This window comes from Acanthisitta chloris, unplaced genomic scaffold (assembly GCF_000695815.1).
Source record: "Acanthisitta chloris isolate BGI_N310 unplaced genomic scaffold, ASM69581v1 scaffold23146, whole genome shotgun sequence".
NCBI classification, from domain to species: domain Eukaryota; kingdom Metazoa; phylum Chordata; class Aves; order Passeriformes; family Acanthisittidae; genus Acanthisitta; species Acanthisitta chloris.
The window spans coordinates 70,918-90,917 of record NW_008679109.1 but is presented as its reverse complement, the minus strand read 5'-3'; the positions used below and the strand labels follow the sequence as shown (position 1 = coordinate 90,917).

Below are 20,000 nucleotides of genomic sequence, written 5' to 3'. Positions count from 1 at the left end.
ACTCACTATTTATTGGTCGATTTATTTACTGAAGGATCTTGTACAAGTGAGAGGAAAGCTGAGTCATTCCTTGGAGTTAATCCAAGTTTGGAGGGGAAAGTGAGTATGAAACACAACAGTGTCCCTCCCCACAACTTAAGAAAATGTTTCTAAGAGCTCATTCTCCCCTTTCTCAAGCTGAGACCAAAGGGAACTGCCAATGGGAAGTCACTTACAGAAGAATTTTCTCCAAGTCATGCAGTGCTGCTTCAGAATGAAAAGGGACAGACCCACAGCAAAAACTTCTCTCATCTGTCTCCAAAAATCTAACCTGTCAAATTTGCCAGACACTTTTCAGAAGTCTGGATCACAAATACTGTCTTCAGATAAGATGATGCTGAGCACTTGTGTGGGGAAGTAAACACTGCAGAACAGGTAAGAGAAATTGTGCTGCCAAAACTTACTGATATTTTTTGAAAGATAGGTAAAACCTACCTATTGTTTGGTACTGAAAAGAACAGAAACAACATTGCCCACCGACACTAGAAAACTCATACAATGCTTACCTGCGGCCACATTCTGAATATTTACCAATATTTTTTAATATTAAGGCAGCTGTTAATCGGATGTGTTTAGTTATTGGTCCCTCTTTTTCATCCTACAAAAGTAAAGAGGAAACAATGTAAAAGCCCCATAGTTAGTAGCAGGCAGCAATGAATATCTCATTCTTGGTTCAGACAATACTAACTGTGAAATCTCTGAAGACAAGGTTTCTTGATCCCCTCCTCAATGCCATCAGGGCAGCGCTCGGATGGTTCACAATGGCCTTCTGTGCTCTGGGAGTAGAGGCAGTACCCCCTGCAGCTGTCTGCCTACATTAGTAAGGAAATAATTAATAAAAATAAGCTTTGCACTACTTTCTAAGAAGATTAACAACTCTGAAAATTTATTTTACAATTTTTTACCCCATCTGAACAGAGCCACAAAGATCCATTAATACTTGGTGCTGACACATGATTGGCCTTTTGTTTCCATAGAGATGGACCTTACTGTAGAGCCTTCAGAAGAGTCACGGGCTTCATTTTATGTGAAAATCCCACTTCTCTTGAAGTACTGCTCATCACCACTGACATTTGTCATTGAAAAGTAATATACTGTACTACTGACATAGCCACGTCCTGAAGTGTACCAACTGAAAGGAATGTTTTCTCAGACAGGGTCTAACAAGAACTGTGATAGCAGCTATGCAAATGCCACCTGAGATTTATCCAGGTAATGTCCTTAAAATCTAGCTATTCAAGACTTGATACCAGCACACTGGGACAATTAGACACTAAGACAATATAAAATAGATATTAACTGTGGTTAGTGAGGAGTAGTATAAAATAACACTTTAGTTATGATCTAAGACAACAGAACATCTAACAATTAAATCAGAGCAAACGTTTGTAAACCCAATTACCTGTTGCTGCATCTTTCAGCCTGAGATTAATAAATTAAGCAGGGTATAACAAACAGAGCAGAAGCAATTTCTCCGTTTTCAGCATTAACACTGAAGTTAAAGATCTATTGCATGCATAACTTTAGACATTACTCATACTAATAGTTTAGAGTGTATAAATAGCAACTTCACTTAATGAGCAAGACTCATGTCATCCTAAAGAATGTTCTGCAGTATCAATGATGAAAAATATCAGCACACTTCAGTATGCTGAACAACATTATTATGAAGCCTTTTAATCCCCTAGTAGAACTTGGTTAAAAAGTCGTAGCAGTGCTTGCTTGCAAAGGCAGCAGAAATCAAATGCAAATGTTCTATTTTTTAAAATGAAAGTTGCCCTGTAAGAGTATATTGTTATACTGAAGATGAATATTCTAAGAATAACACTTGAATTCTCTATTCAGAGAGAATTTCTTTGCAACCTGAAATTCTAACAACAAATAAACCCAGCTAAAAACGAAGATGAAGTAACAGACAGACTCCTTCCCAAAAACTTAGCTCAATCACTCTGTCATCTGCCCCGAATGGAAATAAGAGTTTGAAAAGCTTTGTGAAGTAAAAGGAGAAGAGCTGGGGCTGAATGAAGAAGATTGAGTGTCACAGTAAAGGAATTATCATCTTCAGTTTTCATTTCTGGAACATTCTGGTTTTCTTCACATTGAAAAGCACAAGGATTCATGGACGGAGGCTGTCCCAAATGTCTCCCTTCAACAGCTATCACACTACATTTTAGAAAGTTGAAATACTATTGTCTTGATTCTAGAAATACTGAGAAAGGGACAACTGCAATAAATTAGGAAGATGTTAAAAGATGATCTTCTATTTTTAATTTGGGGAAAAAAAAGAAATTGATATAAAGTTACTGAGACATCAAGTGGATTGACTTGTGTCTGTGCCTAAGTATCTCTCTCAAGAAACACCTAGATTTCTTGAATGTCTTTAATTATACTATCAACTTAACTTCAAACCATACCATTCATCTTGTGATTTAAAGTTATCTCCTGCCCCACTCCCACAGTGCCTTAAGAATATTTATGGTAGCTCACACTACCACCTTTGCTTCAGTGGCAACAAGCAAAAAAAAAATAACATGAATCCAAAAAGATTCCAATGCACAAAGCTGCAGCCATCATTCAGTTCACTGCTAGTGTGACCTGACCTTCCAATATGTAATATTCAGCTACCTCTGAAAACCATAAGAGGGAGAGTTAAAATAATAAAACTTTAGAAGCAAAGAAATACAAAATTAAGGAAGAAAACCCACTCTGTAATGCAGCTCTACTTTGCCTACCTGGTTCTAGCAAAAGCCATTAGAGGTTTTTTCAAGTGTGTATGGTGTTATGACAGACAGAAATGCTGATTAGAGGAATGGGCCCTTGTTTGTTACACTGTGTTCCACACGTTTTACTTACAGCACCAGTAACACTCATTATCTGCATTCTCTGAGGTAGGTGAGGGATTAAGAAAGTTCACCTAATTAATGCCTAGAAGTTGATGGCTTACACATGCTCTGTCTCAGGACCAGATTTTTTAGGTTGTTTCAGCTCCATACAAGAGTTTAATGATATGGACCATCAGTGGTGTGCTGATACATCTGACCAATTTTGAGGACTTAGCAGGAAGTAAATTAACCCAAAACCTTGTAAACTGGCTTTCAGACATGCCCATGTAAGACAGCATGAGGAGAGCTGTTGGAGTGAGTTTAGGGTTTTGTTTGACAAGTCTGATTTTGGAAAGCAAATTATCAAGTCTTGTCTCCCTCATGTAGCTGCCAGATTCCCTTTTCAGTTGTGTGAGCAGAACTCTGTGGCAGTGCTGTACGACAATATTCCTGTTTGTTGATTTCTTATTTGGTAAAAGACAGGACAGAAGAGAGTACAAGTAACAGAAAGGGAACCTCTCTGATTTCATGAGATGAGTGTATTAACTGTTGTGAGTGCTGACAGAGAAAGGTCCCATCCCTTCCTTTTGTTCCAGCTCACCTCCCGTAGTGGTGTTCAACTGACAGACAATAAGACAAATGTTTTCCACTCCTCTGGCAAGCACACTTGTTTGATTTATGAGCTTCTGTTTTTAAAACAAATTGATTTACCATGCCATCTGACAAACCCCAAACCTAGTTCTCTCACTGTAAGCAATGTGCAGCCATGAGAAGCAACAAAGGATGTCAGAGAGTCTAAACACAGAATCATTTAGGTTGGGAAAGACCCGTAAGATCGTTGAGTCTAACCATTAACCCAGCACTGCCAAGTCCATCACTAAAGCATGTCCCTAAGCACCACATGTGCACACCTTTTGAAGACCTAGAACACCCTACTTTGCCTAGAGGAATGCCCTTTCTTCTCTTTGTATTCTGAAATCACATCTTCAGTATCTTGTGGTATTGCAGTCTCATTACTTCAGCAAGACCTGGTTATGCATAGAACTTCCTACTTTCTGAATCTGACCTAATCAGGAAATTCTGCCTCAGAAGATGGGATGTATGAACAGTTTTTCTATGAGTACCTGTGCCTATGAGGACACACAACTACTGGATGTGTTATGTGTGCACTGGAACATTTTGAAAAGGCAGAGTTGAGATCACATCATGCTAGTAGATGGTGTCAGCCCTGCACTTCCCACTTACCTAGTATTTAAGACTACATTGCTGTAATTCTTAATTCTGTGGTTTTCTGAGGTCTGAGTGCTGTTCAGTGTGATGGAACAAGGAACCATAAAGCAATCTAAGTAAGTCTGTGTTAAGTCGTTTGTTTATACTAAAAAATAGAAGGACTCTCAAACTAAATTTCTCAGCTTTCATAACTCAACTTTCTCTGCTACCTCCAGCAGCTTGGCAGCAATTTAACTAGCCACAGAACAGACTGCAAAAATCTGCTTGGGACTATGTAATTACATTTTTAGCTTGCAACAAAGCAGTTCCAGTCAGTTGCTAACAAAGATCCAGTCTCAATACACTTATACAAGTAACTGACCCCTCAGTAACTCCAGTATTAACATAGCCATCCCCTAAACCTCAAATCAATGGGGTTGTGCTCTCCAATATTAATTCCAGATGGTTTAAATCATTCTGTGAAAGAGAAGAGCCAAAGCTGATTTCAGGCAGCAACACAAAATCAGAAGACTCAGAGGAGCTGGTATTTATCTTGTGTGGTTGTTACAATAAAAGTTTGTTATGAGGATCCCTGGATCAAATCAGCCCAAATTTAGACCACAAAACTGGAAGGAACAGGGCACGTTTCAAGACAATCCATCTCAACTGTATGACACAGATAACTGTATACAACAAATAACTTTCCAGTTGAATTACAAGCACTTTCCTGTTACAAGAAAAGTTATAAAATGCTTTCCAGTTGGGGAAAAAAAGGAGAATATGTTGAGAACAATGTTCATCATAGAATATTGAGCCATATACCTTAGAGAATTACCTGTTCTTTTTAGGATAACTGCAATCACATCTCCCACACCAGAATCTATTCTCTCTTTTGTCCACTTTGTCTTACTGTAATGGATCTCAAATTTGATTACAGTTACAGATTCTACATATGCAGTTTCACCTGATAATCCAAGTTACAGATACACAAGTTCTTCCAGTGATTTCTAATTCTCTTATTTTCTCTATTGCTAACAAAGCTCAAGTCTCTTACTTATTGGAAGGCTTCTGATTTCCTGCTTGTCCAAGTTCATCTTGCTTTAATCCTGCAAGCAATGCATCTCTGGAACAGTGCTTATCCTGTTTGGGGAAAGGAGAAAGACAGTAAGAAAAGTGTCTGGAAATTTACCACGAAATTCCTACTATTTCCTAAGCAATATGTGAAAGAAAATCTGCACCTGTAAATGGGTAATGAAGGAAAACCTCTGCCTCTGGAAAGGTTCACATCCCTCCCATAAGCACTGCCCTGGGTACACATCTTTTCCTCCGTGTTCAGTTGCTGCATGATAGAAAACCTGTGATGGTGTCTGAAACCACCTACAAAAAGAGAGAGAGAGGAATTTAATTTTTTTTCCCCAGTTAATGGTAAGGCATAAATATCACAAACATAAACTCACATTGGTTAAACTTCTTTTTTCTGAATCGAGACATGCATTGATAAATGAAAACTTGTAAAAAGACCAGTGAGCTATCAATAAATGTCAATGTAATTCTGCCAAATACAACTGAAATTCTGTTTTTCTACTCGTACCTTACCAAAGAAATAATGCATGCTAATTCCAACAGATCCACTCTCTGCAATGCAAGCAAAATATAGTAATAAACTATGAACAACTAAAAAAGATGAGTTTCATCTCCTGTTTTCCATCTTCCATCTTTCCTGTTTTCCTTCTAAACTTGCAGTCAAACTTAGACCTTATTTAAACTGAAACTGGGAAAAAGAGATGCACACCATATATCCTATTTGCTCTCAATACCACAGTTGTCAGAACTGACAGAATAAGAGCTCAATCTAAATTAGTGCTCCTTAGCACCTGAATTCTAAATAATGGAAAAATGGATAATTTCCTGATTCACACATAAGTAAAAAAAAATGTCAGTTACGTGTTGTTGTAACATATATCAGATGCTAAACGAGAATCACTATATTTCAAAAAATATGACATGAAAATAGTGAATGACTTAATGTGTTGGTTTTTTTTAACCGAGATATACCTTAAATATTTCAAGTGTTACAAATTACATTCCTTCCTTCAACAGAGAAAAAATGGCCAAAAGATTTACCTGCTTACAATTCATTTCAATACAACTAACCCAGCCCATCAGCATCCACTTAAGGCTTGGGCAGCAGAGGTCTAGAAATTTTGCTGCTGCCACCTGCAAAGTCATTACCACCAGCTGCATTCACACACTTACTAGACAGAGGCCACTGGTGCCAGAGTCTCACCAAAGACAAAACATATGCACCCACCTCAGCCACTCTGGGTCACATGTCAATATTTTAGTTTCAGTTAACAAGAAAAGTATTTGCATTACAATGTTTTACTGAACTCACTGGACTGAACAGTGACAAGAGAAGATGATCTCCAACCAGCAAGCAGCCAAGGATGAAGTAACATTTTAAACCTACAGTAGTCATTTATGTACAAGTTCAAGTCAGAACTCTCAGCACATAAATAGCAGATGAGTAGGCCCTTTGATCCAGCACCTCCTCCCATGTCCCACCACTCATTTCAGTAGTGTCCATTATGCAAACATAGTTGCAATTCATACCTACACCTAAGTGTACAGACACTGTTAACACCTTATAAAGGTATAAAAGAGCTAATTTCACCCAGAGACAAGTCAGTTACAAACTGAATCCTACTGCAGTAACCATCTATAATACAGTGATTACTTTCTGCACAGGCAATAAATACCACTCCTTTAAAAGCATTCATCTTTTACATGCCAGTCAACTCTTACTGAAGGGAAGCTGGGAAGGAGAATTAGCTGCCTCCTGCTGTTGTTCCAGACAGCCCATAGGAGGAAATGAAAATAAAATTGTTTTCCTTCTACATTGGCTCAAAACGAAAGCTGATGTTTCAAAGGACAGAAAAAGTCTTTCACAATAAAGGGAAGTCAGTATACAAACTTAAGCCTAGTACAAACTTCTTTATGACTCTTTCCTGACAAAGATTAAACAAATTTCATGACATAAGTAAAATCCAAACTACAGTTTAAAACACTTTATTCAACATGGCAAGGCTTTAGAAAAATAAAGCTATTTCAGCTGTGTTGGTTCATTCAGTGTTTAATACATTCAGTGTTACACACTTCAATCACTGATCTAAGAAGATTCAAATTTACTAACGCTTTCCAGAGAAAAACTACTTTCCCTTAAAGAAACAACAAACTATAGTAATAAAAGAAGTTTAAGTACTGACAATAGGGTCAGTTTAGTCTAAGTTTCCTGCTTAATTTCTCCATCATTATGTTCCACTGCTGAAGAGAAGATTCAACTAACAGTCGACTCGACAGGCAGTGGAGATTCAATGTCATATTCAATTTACTTTTTGAATACAAAGCACTTCAAGAGCAGGCATATCCTGCCTACTTGTGAAGCAAAATAGCAGCCTTTAAATTCACTTGCATACTTGCAGTGCTTGCAGACAGCTGAAGTTCGAAGGAAAACACCTCCTTTCGGTCACATCCTCAACGCAAAGGAGTATGCTGGCTGACACCTTTTAGAGCTCCAACTCAGAGACTAAATCTGAATACAACTGCCAGAGGCCAATCATTACAGCTATTTGCATAATTTGGCTTCATCTCATTGTGGTCTTCAGACACAACTCCATCTGTGGCACTTTGAATCCTGGTTTCCTAACTCAGTTGTAAAAAACAAACAAAACACCCACCTATGCCACTGGAATGTTGCTGACTACAGCAGCCAAATTAGTGGGCAGAAAAAGAACATACCATTTTGTTTACTTATATTTATTCTGATTCTCAACAAAATGTTTTTTAAGGCCTTCACTGACTTCTGCAATGTATCTTGCAAGGGAAACATAATGTCAATATTTCATGAGAATTAAACTAAAGAACATGCATAGAGAAACAGGTGAAAATTACTTTCAAATGTGTCTCCTGTCATATCTTTCCAGTTAACAAAGAACACCATGAAAATAACCCACTGTTGTATCATTCTACTATGATGAAACTGCCTGCTTAATCCTAGGAAAAAGAAAACTTCTAAGCAATTATGAATGAAACCAAAAAATGAATGTGAAGTTCACACAGACTAATGATCCACTCAAAAGAATCTTGTTTCCTGCTTAACCAACTCAATAAAAACAGCTAAGTCAGAGAGCTATAAATAAAACAGTTACAAAAACAGGTGGCAATTCCACATTTTTCTCTTTGCCTGTTAGAAACAGGAATCCTACAGGAGATTTGATAGTCTTGTTTTTAATCAGGATGTTCAAGGAATATGACTAAACAATATACATTTGAGGAAAATGCTAACAACAATTTCCTGGGATGCATTAAGAAGAGTATGGCCAGCAGGTCAAGGCAGGTGTTCCTGCCTCTCTACTCATCCCTTGTGAGACCACACTGGGAGTGCTGTGTACAGCTCTGGGCTCCTCAGTACAAGAGGGACATGGAGCTCCTGGAGCAGGTCCAGCAGAGGAAAGTGAAGATGATTAAGGGACTGGAGCATCTCACTGATGAGGAAAGGCTGAGGGAGTTGGGCCTGTTCAGCCTCAAGAAGACACAGCTGAGAGGGGACCTCATCAATATATTCAAGTATGTGAACAAGAAGTGCCAAGATGATGGAGTTAGACTCTTCTCAGTTGTGGAAACCAATAAAACAAGACGTAATGGGCAAAAACTGATGCACAGGAAGCTCCACCTGAATACAAGAAGGAATTTCTTTACTGTCTGAGTCACTGAGCACTGGAACAGAGGTCATGGATTCTCCCTCACTGGAGGTATTCAAGAACCATCTGGATGCAATCCCGTGCCATGTGCTCTAGGGTGGTCCTGTTTGAGTAGGGAGGTTGGACCAGACGACCCATTGTGGTCCCTTCCAACCTAACTGAATTCTGTGATTTTGGTTCTTTTTTCACAACAGAGGACACCAAGTATAATGTTTATCTAAACTCTTTTTAGGCTGGGACTGAAATAACTATTTCAAAAATGACAAAGCATAAAGACAAGAGCCATGTGCCACATGAATTAAATATATCAATGTAAAAATCTCTGAAGGCTTTTGCAAAGAATGAAACAGAACCATGAACAAAAAGCAGTATGGGAAGTCACAGTAAGAGAAACTAAAGCAGCAGAAATAATACACTATGCTTGAAATAAAATGTAGAGATGAAGCTGTAAAATATCGACCTTGTAGCTCTTAACTTCAGTCTCAGGAAGACTTAGGGGGATAGTATTTTATGACAGGCTTACAAAAAGACTGACAGTGTAAAGTATTCATAATTTTATCCTACTCTTGCCCAAGAATCTGTCTGCATATATTCACATCCTAGCTCACATGTGACATCAGCTTATTCCATGGTTAGATGTCACCTCAACTCTACACAACTCATCCTACATAAATTTAGACATGGAAGAAAGCTGGTGACTATGCTTCAAAACTGTGGTTCAGCAAACTCTTCAAGATGGTATACCTTGGCAAGTCTTTTGCTGTGAAACCACCTCAGCTTTTCATTTCAAACCCAATACAACCCACTCTCTCATACCTACCCGGGTGTTAATGCATCTACTGTGCAGTCAGTAGAGTATGACTCTACAGTTCTGTTTATTAGTAATAAAGGAGGAAACTACAAAGTAAATAAAGCTTTACAGGTATTTCTTACATAGAGACGTGCCACCTATTCAAGAAAGAAAAATTACTTTTAAGATGAAACCAGGGCAAGGATTTTAAAAGTGCCAGGTCTCTACAATACTAGTCAGCATACTTGAAGTGAAGCATATTCACAAATTTATATTATTTTAAAAAACAGTTTCAAGATGTACATACTGGTAACAAGCGTTGTATTATGTTTTTATAAGTCTACATCTAAATGCCTGCTAGCCCACTCCTCTCTCTTTTAAGGACAACAACAGGTAATTAAAAACCTAAACATTGTCTAAATCAAAGTCTAACCATTGCTGTTTAGTCTTAAGGCCAAGATCCTTTCTATTTCCTTTAATGACAACAGTGTCCTGTGGCACACAAATGGTGTAACTACTTACATTAGTCATTAGCTAAATAAGACTTTGACCAGGACTTAGAAGTGCAACACCCTGCTCTTGCAAAACTGGAAACACAAGAAAATGTCATGACGTGATTTGCAATTGCAGTACAGGAACTATTTTTGTATTAGCATTAGCAACGCAAAGATAAGCTTCAGAACCAGGAAATCTTTTCTTTTTAACTTTACTACACAACTATTTTATTTATTAATGAAGACTCAATATCTTATAAGAAAGCTACATAATATTCATTTTATGTCCTAAAGCATAATTAAGAGCAGTTAAGTATCTTGCCCTCCTCCATCTCAGCTCCAGCTTCCTCAACACTTTTCACTTTTTCATTTCCCCACAGACAAAATACAAGGTAACTTAAGGAAACAGAATGGGCAGAATTTCTAGAATTACCTTCTATACACAAGCATCTGTTACGTATTAGTTAAAGGTAAATAAAGGAACTATTTACTTTTTACAAGACTGCCACAGACACATGAAGTTCTGTCCAGGTTTTTTCATTTGCTCTGCATGCTGACTTGCTGCAGTATATGAAGGTGGCTGCAAATTGATCTGCTGGCCCTGTACTTGCACTGTTGGTATCGACGTTGCAGGTGTGCTCTGTAGAAAAAGTTAAAACACAGTTTTAAACAGGGCTTATTTCAAGACTTGACATATGGTATATTGTTTGTTGAAAGACCTTTTGTTTTACACTTTAATCCACCACAGGTTTTTAGTTTTTAACACTCTGAACTCTGAGTAAGCATTAACAGACAAATAACATGAGGGACACACAACTTTTACACTGTAATATTTATGCAGAAGTTTCTAATATTCAAATGAATAAAATTTTGCTCAAATTCAAATACAGAATTATAACCGGAAAAAGTTTCTCAAGGGCACTAGTACAGCAAAGATTAGTATTATTTTGCAAAAGCTTTGTTATTTAAGAAAAAAATCCATGCAAACTCAAGGCATTGCAGTATCATCACCACAGGGAGTAGTTTTGCTTTCCTATGTAAAACTAAGTTAAAATACTGCTAAAAGCAGCAAAGTGAGCAGTGAAACATACAAAACTGCTTTATGTTCTTTGGTGAAATGTTTTCATGGACTGCATGTGTGGAATTCCTGAACTGACACATTAGCATACATCAGCCTGAGTTACAGAGAGCATAAGAAGAGGTAAACTGAACAATGCTGAAGAAACACTATCAGTGACCAGTAGGCTCCAACTATGACATACTATCTTCTCTATAAAACTTGGCAAATTATATAATTCTTCAAGTTCTTGTAAAACCAGACAGCATATGTACCTTTATAGAGAGCACCACATGCCCAGAATTGACATACAGGTCAATTTGCATACAGTGAAAGAGAAACACTTCACAAAGGAAAAACATGCTCCCTTCACTCCCTTGGCAATATAATGAGACACTTATTTTAAGAGTCATTGAACTGAAATTATCTTAAAAATCACCAAAAACCAAAAAGCAATTTCATTTCTATTTCTGAATCACAGAAACTGAATGCTGAACTTCCCATACAGAAGAGTGTTTATGTCAGAATATTGTTTCTTCTTTTTTTCCTGGAAAGCTCTGGCAAGACATTTATAAGGACGATGACAACAGAAAAATTAAGCTTTTGAATACTATTTAGGAATGAAGACCTAACATCCTTTTCTTTTCTACTGTTTCAAAAGAAATACAACACTCTAAACAGACAAAAAAAATTCCTTTCAAATTACTTATGTGTGTAAGAATATTATAGAAGAAACAGTTTCAAATGGCACACAAGATACTGTTTAGACCTTTACAGCTCTGTTACTGAATAACTTTAGACTTTAAACTGTAAAGTTACAAACAGTAAAACACAACTTCTAACATTTCATTTGCATGTTGATTTTACATTTTCTTCCTCCTGCTCTCTATTGACATTGTGGACAAAAGTCACACAAGGCAATGAGTTAATAACTCTCACAGATCATACAACACTAATTACATAACCAAAGGGACAGGAAAAAAGCCTTATCAAAACTGAAACACTTCCCATAGCCAAGCATAAAACATGATAAAAATAAAGCAAACCTCTGCAAAACTCCTGAGCATAGCACAGCTACTTAGGATGCATATATGAAAAGTTGTAAGAAAGGACTTGAGTCCACTAGTCATAAATATAAATTACTTTGAACTCAGTAATGATTTTCATCCAAAGACCTCTAAGCTATTTTATGGAATGGGTAATAAATTCTTCACAATGTATCTTCTATCGAAAAGTGAACACAAGTGGAGCCTTTTAAGATCAGTGACCCTTTAAAAAGGCATTTTTAAAGTGAAGGTGCAAGTAAAATAAATGTTTGTCAGCAGCACAGCTTGTTTAGCAACCTTCACTTGGCATCCTGGTATCAACACATTATGATGGTCTTTATGTGACTTTTTATCCCTGTAGAACTTCTGTCTCATTTAATGTGCTGGAGAATGAGCTTACTGAATGAATTCAGTATTTCATTTAATTCTTATCATTCAATGTGTGGTTCATGTATTATTTACTCCATTCAGAGCAAACCCTGCAATTAATCCAGAATTATGAATTTTCTCAAGGGGTTTTCTGGCAAGCTCTCCTAGTGATATTCAAAGGTTTTAATACCATTCATTGAAAAACTGTTTATTTTAAACAAGGACATCTGATACACAACATAATGTTACAGGCTAAAAATGAAAGAGCAGAGAAAGGGAAACAAATTTTCAGGACAAAAGGTTAAAATTCAGTTTCCCCTGCAATTTCTTTCTATGTTTTTTTTAGTGAGAAAAAAAGCTGATAAATTGAAAACAAATGTGTAAAATTTCGGGGTCAATCTCTTCTCCAAGGAAACCAGCAGTAGGACAAGAGGGCACAGACTCAAGCTCTGCCAGGGGAGGTTTAGGTTGGATATTAGGAAGAGATTTTTTACAGAGAGTGATCAGACACTGGAATGTGCTGCCCGGGGAAGTGGTGGATTCACCATCCCTGGAGGTTTTCAAGCTGAGACTGGATGTGGCACTTAGTGCCATGGTCTAGTAACCATGGTAGGGTTGGACCCAATGATCTTTGAGGTCTCTTCCAACCCAGCTGATTCTACGATTCTGTGATTCTATGATAAAATAATTGCTGTTGTTTAGAATTCTCTCATTATTGCTGTACTGCAAAGTAGAGTAGCTTGGCTCAAATTTGTAGCATTAGGTGGTCATAACTCCCATGTTTGTTTTTTTTAAGACAAATCTCTTGTCTATCAGCTGTGCTGACTATATTTTAAAATCAACACATAAAGTGAAGTTACATTTGTTTTCCTAGGTTGTTTTAGAAATGTAAGTTCTACATTCAAACATCTCAAAGCTTTCCTCTCTTCATTCATGAGATCAGAAATACTGTTAATTTTTGTTTCCTTTGTTCCCTCCTCTATTTTCATCTATCAGTTCAGTAATGCATGATACACAGGACATCACTAAAATTAGGTCTAGCCTTTGTTTTTCATAAATGAAACCCTTTTTTTAAAGAAATGTACCCAGAAATACTTTGTGTGCTGCCTAGTTTGCAGTACTGACAACACAATGATTATATAAACTCACTTATTTCTTTAACATGCAGAACTATGACAGACATTAAATTTTTCCAAATGAAGTCTGAGAGAAGTAACATTGAAAAATCTTTCCTTGTGGCATAAAGATTTCACAAAATTTCTTCCTCTAGCAAAAACATTTTATGAATCCACATTCCCCAAGAAAACAAACTCTCAGTACTCTAGTACACTTGAAAGCACTTCATAGCATCTTTTTATAATCAAATTAGACCTCTCCACGATACAATTTGCAACTGCCACCACTTAGCCCTTTTCTCACAGGATCTTGGGACTGAAAGTACCTCTGTAGCAGCTTCACCTATCTCAGTATGGTTTGCACTGAACTCTAAAGTACACAAACACAAACCCTTAATGCCTGTACAGTTTACTTATAGAACAGACACTACAGCCTACTTTTAATATGCAGGTGGAGATTTTATATCTAGACTGGGTGACTTTAGACTGAGATATGGGAGGCAGGGAGGAAATCCAGTCTAGTCATGAAAACCAAGAGCACAGCTAAGAGCTTTCTGCTGACAAGGACGGACTGTTTACAAAGATGCCAATTTAATTTTATACACAAGAGTTTCTCCCCTTTGGGCACACATGTTCCCTGTGTGGTAAGAATAACAAAGCCTATGGCTCGGGGCCAGAAATGGTCTCCACCTACAATTCACAGAACCAATGGTGCCATTTCCTTTACGTGTGAATGGGTAACTCTACCACACCACCTGCTCATTTTATTAAAAAAGCCTACTATGCCATCAGCAAGAAAACATGCTGCATCCCAGTTCTGTTGACATGTTGAGTCATGTGCAATTTTAAAGCATTAGGCTTCACTTTTTTCCTCCCACCATTAATATGTGCACACCCATAGTAAATACATTTAACTCAAACCCAAAAAGTTATCATAGAAACACATCATAGAATTTTAGGGTTGGAATGGACCTTACAGATCATCTAGTCCCAACCCTCCTTGCCATGGGCAGGGACACCTCCCCACTAGCCCAGGATGCTCAGGCTTCATCCAGCCTGGCCTTGGACACTGCCAGGGCTGGGGCAGCCACCACGTCCCTGGGCAACCTGATGCTATTGGTAAAAATATTTTTTAAAGCATCATAGGATTTACAGTTTGGTATTTCAAAATTTTGTTTAGCTTATTCATGATATGAGTGTATCTATGAAAAAGTAATACATAAGCTGAAAACAGGCAGAGCAGAATTTGAGTGTGAGGGAGGGGTGAAGCGGATGGGTAGGCATCAAAATAAATGTTCTTTTCTTGTTAGATTACTGAAGTTTATGTCTCTTTGCAACACTGTACTTCACAACTGAAGGGCAATAAAAGCACAGAGATTCTGTATTTCAGTACTTTCAGCTGAGAAACTCACTTCCTCTGTGGCTAGGAATGAATTACACCTCCTGGAGCTACACACCTGCTTTCTGGTGCATGGCAATTCTCAGCTTCCCAGCCAACAGAGAACAGGAACAAACAGTCAAGGCCACAGGTTTTGCCACTTACATTTCCAGACAAACATGTAAACATGTTTCAAGCAGGCAGCCTTAAGAACAATGGGTGTGCATTGTCTATGAGGGGATGACAGTGATGAGCAGAGACGAGATTACTTTAAAAGCCAGAGAAGGTGATTTAAATCAGATATGCTCAGTTCTAAGAACTTGGTGTGGTATCAGAGCATTCCTTCAAAACACACACCAACGTGGTTATGTTCAACAGATGTTTTGGAGGCGTGTGAAAAGGAGGAAGAAAAAGTGGAAAAGAGCATACAGATAGGTAATTGCTCGTTTCTTTTTCAACCACCAGTCTAGCACAATGCCTCAGGAAAGCAATAAACCAGGAATGAGGAACACCAAAATAAAGGGAAGCCAAGAAAGTAAAGTGCCAGCTCTGTCTCCTCTCAGACTGTATTTCGCGAGCTAATAAAATATAGAGGGAGATATAAGACAAAATTCCAACACTGTATCAAGTGTACTTCTTCTGATATCATCAATATATCCACAGACCATTTTTTTGTAAAAATGCGAAACATAAAAAGAAAAATCTTTAAAGTCAGTATACATGTAGTTATTTTTCAATGAGCTTTGCTGAGGTATACTGTTGTCGAATAATCACAGGTTATACACACAAGATACCTCTACTTATCTAACTGGATTTCAATGGCACTTACATGAGCACTGCCATAAATAGCATATATAATTTTATTATTTTTCTGTGATTTAAATCCACATTTTTCCCCAAGCACACAGTACCAGCCCATTTCAACATATAGTGAAGCAAATGTTTCTTTACTTTTACATTCCCCTAAGCATTATTTCACTCATTTCTTGCTTTCCTCAGTTTTCATGTTGCTGCTCTCTTCCTCCCCTACTACCCTTCCTTACTTCATCTTCCCTTTCTCCTCTCTGCAGTTCATGACAATTAATCCAGCTGTAGTTGTATAACCAATACTCTCCTCCCTCTTCCATCCCCTGTATCTTATTTCCAGTCTTCCTGCTCAGTTTTAATTTTGTTAGTGATTTTTCTTTTCTTCACACTTCTCTGAAATACAGGCTGTAGCATAAAATAAACACTTTAAGATAACAAGCAAACAGAAAATCACACACTAAATGCTTCAGCAGCTATGTAATTTTTCCATAGCTAATATCCCTTTACTCTCTGTCCCTCACTGTTTTTCACATTAGGTTGGGCTAATTTCACACTGTTTGCAGAAAAAAAACATGCTCTCCTATTTCTTCTGCAAGACAGCCAGTATATATTAGGTACTGCAGAGACGATAAACCAATGCAGACACACAAGTAGAAGAAGTCTCTCTTAACTGCTGCCCTTCAAACAGTCAGGGACAAGGAAGCTGCTTATCAGACAAGAAAGAAAGGGAGAAAATATAAGATTATACAGGGCCTAATCTTAAAGGACATCACTAAACTTACAGCAAATTAATGAGAGTTTGGCTACATCTTAGTATTTCTGCATGTCTTCAAGAACCTCCTAAAAGCAGACTCAATATTGGAAATACTTAACATCTGCTTTTCCAGAAAAACAAAGGCTATTGCAGCTGCTCAGCAGCTTCGGAAAAACAAAAAGAGCTGGCCAGGATGATTCTGGTACTGTTTACAAACCAACACATTAACTTTAAGGAAGTGGTAAAGATCCTTAAAAGGTTTAAGACAAACTATCATGTTCACTATATCTGAACTGAGTGCATTCTTCATCAAGATTGAAACTAATTAACTCCTTTTATCCCGCATTTCTGCAGTTTTGAGGCAAACAAGGGCATCCTACAGACAGAATGAGCTAATGTTCCCCAGGAAGGAGACATTAAAACAAATTCTGATGTACAAATTCATACTGAAAGGCCACATTTCTGTTTGTACAGATAATGGAAAATGTGGTAACTATTAATGATAATGATATTAGGGATAGTATAAAATAGAAACTATCAGCAGAGAAAATGTATTTTTTCTTCCTCCCTCCCATTATCATGATACACATTATTGGATACAAATAAAATAGTTAAATGTAATACTCCCCTCTTCTTAAAATTCTGAAAGTCTGACAGTTTAGTAGCTGTTTGAGACACAACTGCAAATTCTTATAAGTCACATATTCAGGGAATAAATAAACACAGTAATATTTATTCCATTTCAGAGACATAGCCATACCGTTTCGAACCTCAGACAAATCCTTAGCAATCTATAACAGAAATGCAAAACAGCTGAAGACACTCTCTTGAAAAAGCAAAGCACAGCTAACATATCCACACTACAAGATATCTAGCACATTGTCCCTATGCTGCCAACAGACACTTTTATTTCAGTCAAATAATTTCTAGTACAAACAAAGATAAATAACATCTCATAAAAACTCAAACAGATCTCCCTAATGAAACCTAAGTGAAAATTTACAGGTGAGTTCAAAGACTATTTAAGAATTCAACTCTGTGCTATGGCAGTTAAAAGGAAAAAGCACAGAAACAAAAAAAACTAAGGTAACTTGCTAACTGTTAGTCCTGATTTTTGACAACTAGATGAAGGAAAGCTGAAAGAGCCTTCAAGAGAAAGCTAACTTGACACAGAAAAAGAATTAGCACTAGCCACCACTTGTCAGTTCTAGCTCTGTTTAAGTCCATCAGGTCTATACCTTCTATTTTGTCAAAGACAGCAGAACTCCAACCAAGTAAACAAAAATAATGATAAGAAATAAAACACCTGCTACTTCAAGGTCAAAATGTACTAACATACACTCAAGACTTCATTTCTTCTCTGTAGTTTGTCACAACTCTGACCAACAGACCTACCATTCTATTCTTTTTGCTCCTATTCAGGTTAGGAACAGTTCTTTTGGAAAGGGATTCTCCATGTACAAAATAATTCTAGAGACTGGAATAATCTCAAACGTGATTATTTGTACTTATTCATACTCATACAAATGATGTCCATACCTCATTTCTATTAAAGTGTTAGGGAGTAACCACTTTCAAATGGTTAAATAAAGTTGATCAAAGGAGAAAAAAACCAACAAACCCTCACCTAAGTTTGTCAAACAGAAGAAACATCTCTGAAACAGTAGTTCATAAAAATAAATGTTGCAAGTATTTTGTAGGAAATAAACATGAATATTTCAACAGATTTACAAACTAGTACTTTCTCCTGACTGTAGTGAACACACAAAATAAGGCTTTGAAGAGCACCTTTAAATGAAAGAACTTCAACTCATTTCAGATGCAGGTGTGGTGATTAACTTGCAAAACACATATTCACCGCTCCATAATGACCAAGAATAAAATGCAGAACAATACTGACATTTTTACAAGACCATACAACAAATCATTGTTGTTTTCAGAACAGTTAATCCTTCAGGAAAGAAATTAGTGAGCAAAAATTCTTTCCTTACTGCATATTATCAAGCTACAAATTTTAAATTCCACTGTTGTCACTGATATTGAAGAAGTATGTAAACTGTTAGAACTTTAGTCTGTGAAAGAACAGAAACCATCATTTTCTGAATACTGAAACACCATGCAAGAAGTATCAACCGAGTTCACATTTTCAGCCATGTTATTTCACAGTATTAGACAGAATCACAGAATAAACATAAAAAGAACACTGCAACATACCTGTGTGACCATGCTTTGTATATACGTGGTTGGATGCTGCTGCTTTTGTTGAACAGCACTTTCTATTGCTACTTTCGCTACAGTGCTTGGATCCGCTCCAGCTGGCACAGCAACCATAGTTGCACTGCAACCAGCATTGTTGGGGTCACTGATTGTAACAATTCTAACTCCTACTTTATTTGGAATTCCTGGAACAGTTTCCCTGTCATTATCCTCTGCTGGCCTCTTTACAGTTTTGCATTCTGCTGTGCCATTAGTAGACCGAGCTTCGGAGGACAGGGTAGACTGGGACACTCTAGGTCCTGAGTGTGGAACTGCTAGGATTTGATGCCCCTGTATAACAGAGGCTGTAGATTGTGGTGAGACAACTACACTTGGGCGTTGCTGAGGCACATCTGAATTCAAACTTGAAGCTAGAGGTCCATTAGGTAAATCAGTGTTGGTACCACTAAGTTGCTGGGTTAACAGTTTTGCAGCCTCCTGTGTACCGCTTACAACAGGTGAACTACTCAAAGTTAATACAGGCCCATTAGAAAATCTTTCCCCTTGATCACCTTTGGCAGTATCTTGCTGCGTGGCATCCAAATTCCCTTGTTGTTCCACTGAAGATATCTCACCATTTCCTACATGATTGGAAGTTTTGTGATTTGGAATGTTTTTGCTCAAATGAGAACAATCTCCTTTATCAAAATCACAGATTCCATTAACTAGGGGCTTCTTCAAATCACTTTTAATTTCCTGTTTGTCCGTTTGTTCAAAGTTCTGCTTTCCAGGAGCTCCGTTCTCACCCATTTCTAATGATGGCCCATTACTGACTTGTGAGCACTGATTGGCCTCATTCTGTGTTTTCCCTGAGTTAGAAGGAGGTAGACTGGAGTCACTATACTTTCTCCCATTTAAAAGACTTCCCACCTGCATTTCATTTTCTTTTGCATCCCCATTGCTGGTGTTTGCAGCTCCTCTTCGGCAGGAAGGATTCTCCATAACTTCAATTTTACGTTCATGAATGTGTAAACCTGTTGCTTCCTTTGCTTCTTCCTCCTTTTGGCAAATTATTTTATCACCTTTGAATGGGGGAGCAGCAGTACACGGTGATTGTCCAGCTGAAGGTGCTTGAGTAGCTGGAAGTGTTTGCACCTGTAGCCC

General features: G+C 37.5%; 1 protein-coding gene across 1 annotated transcript in view; it reads right to left on the bottom strand.

The window, feature by feature from the left end:
* The window catches only part of ARID2 (AT rich interactive domain 2 (ARID, RFX-like)), a gene marked incomplete at its 5' end in the record, with an annotated part of 93,274 nt that overhangs the window by 2,709 nt on the left and 70,565 nt on the right, over window positions 1–20,000 (bottom strand). The window contains 6 exon segments of the mRNA XM_009077182.1: window positions 546–637; window positions 728–851; window positions 5,125–5,210; window positions 5,309–5,447; window positions 10,606–10,754; window positions 18,855–20,000. The exon segment at window positions 18,855–20,000 is cut by the window's right edge and continues 25 nt beyond it. Coding sequence (XP_009075430.1) covers window positions 546–637; window positions 728–851; window positions 5,125–5,210; window positions 5,309–5,447; window positions 10,606–10,754; window positions 18,855–20,000 — 1,736 coding nt within the window.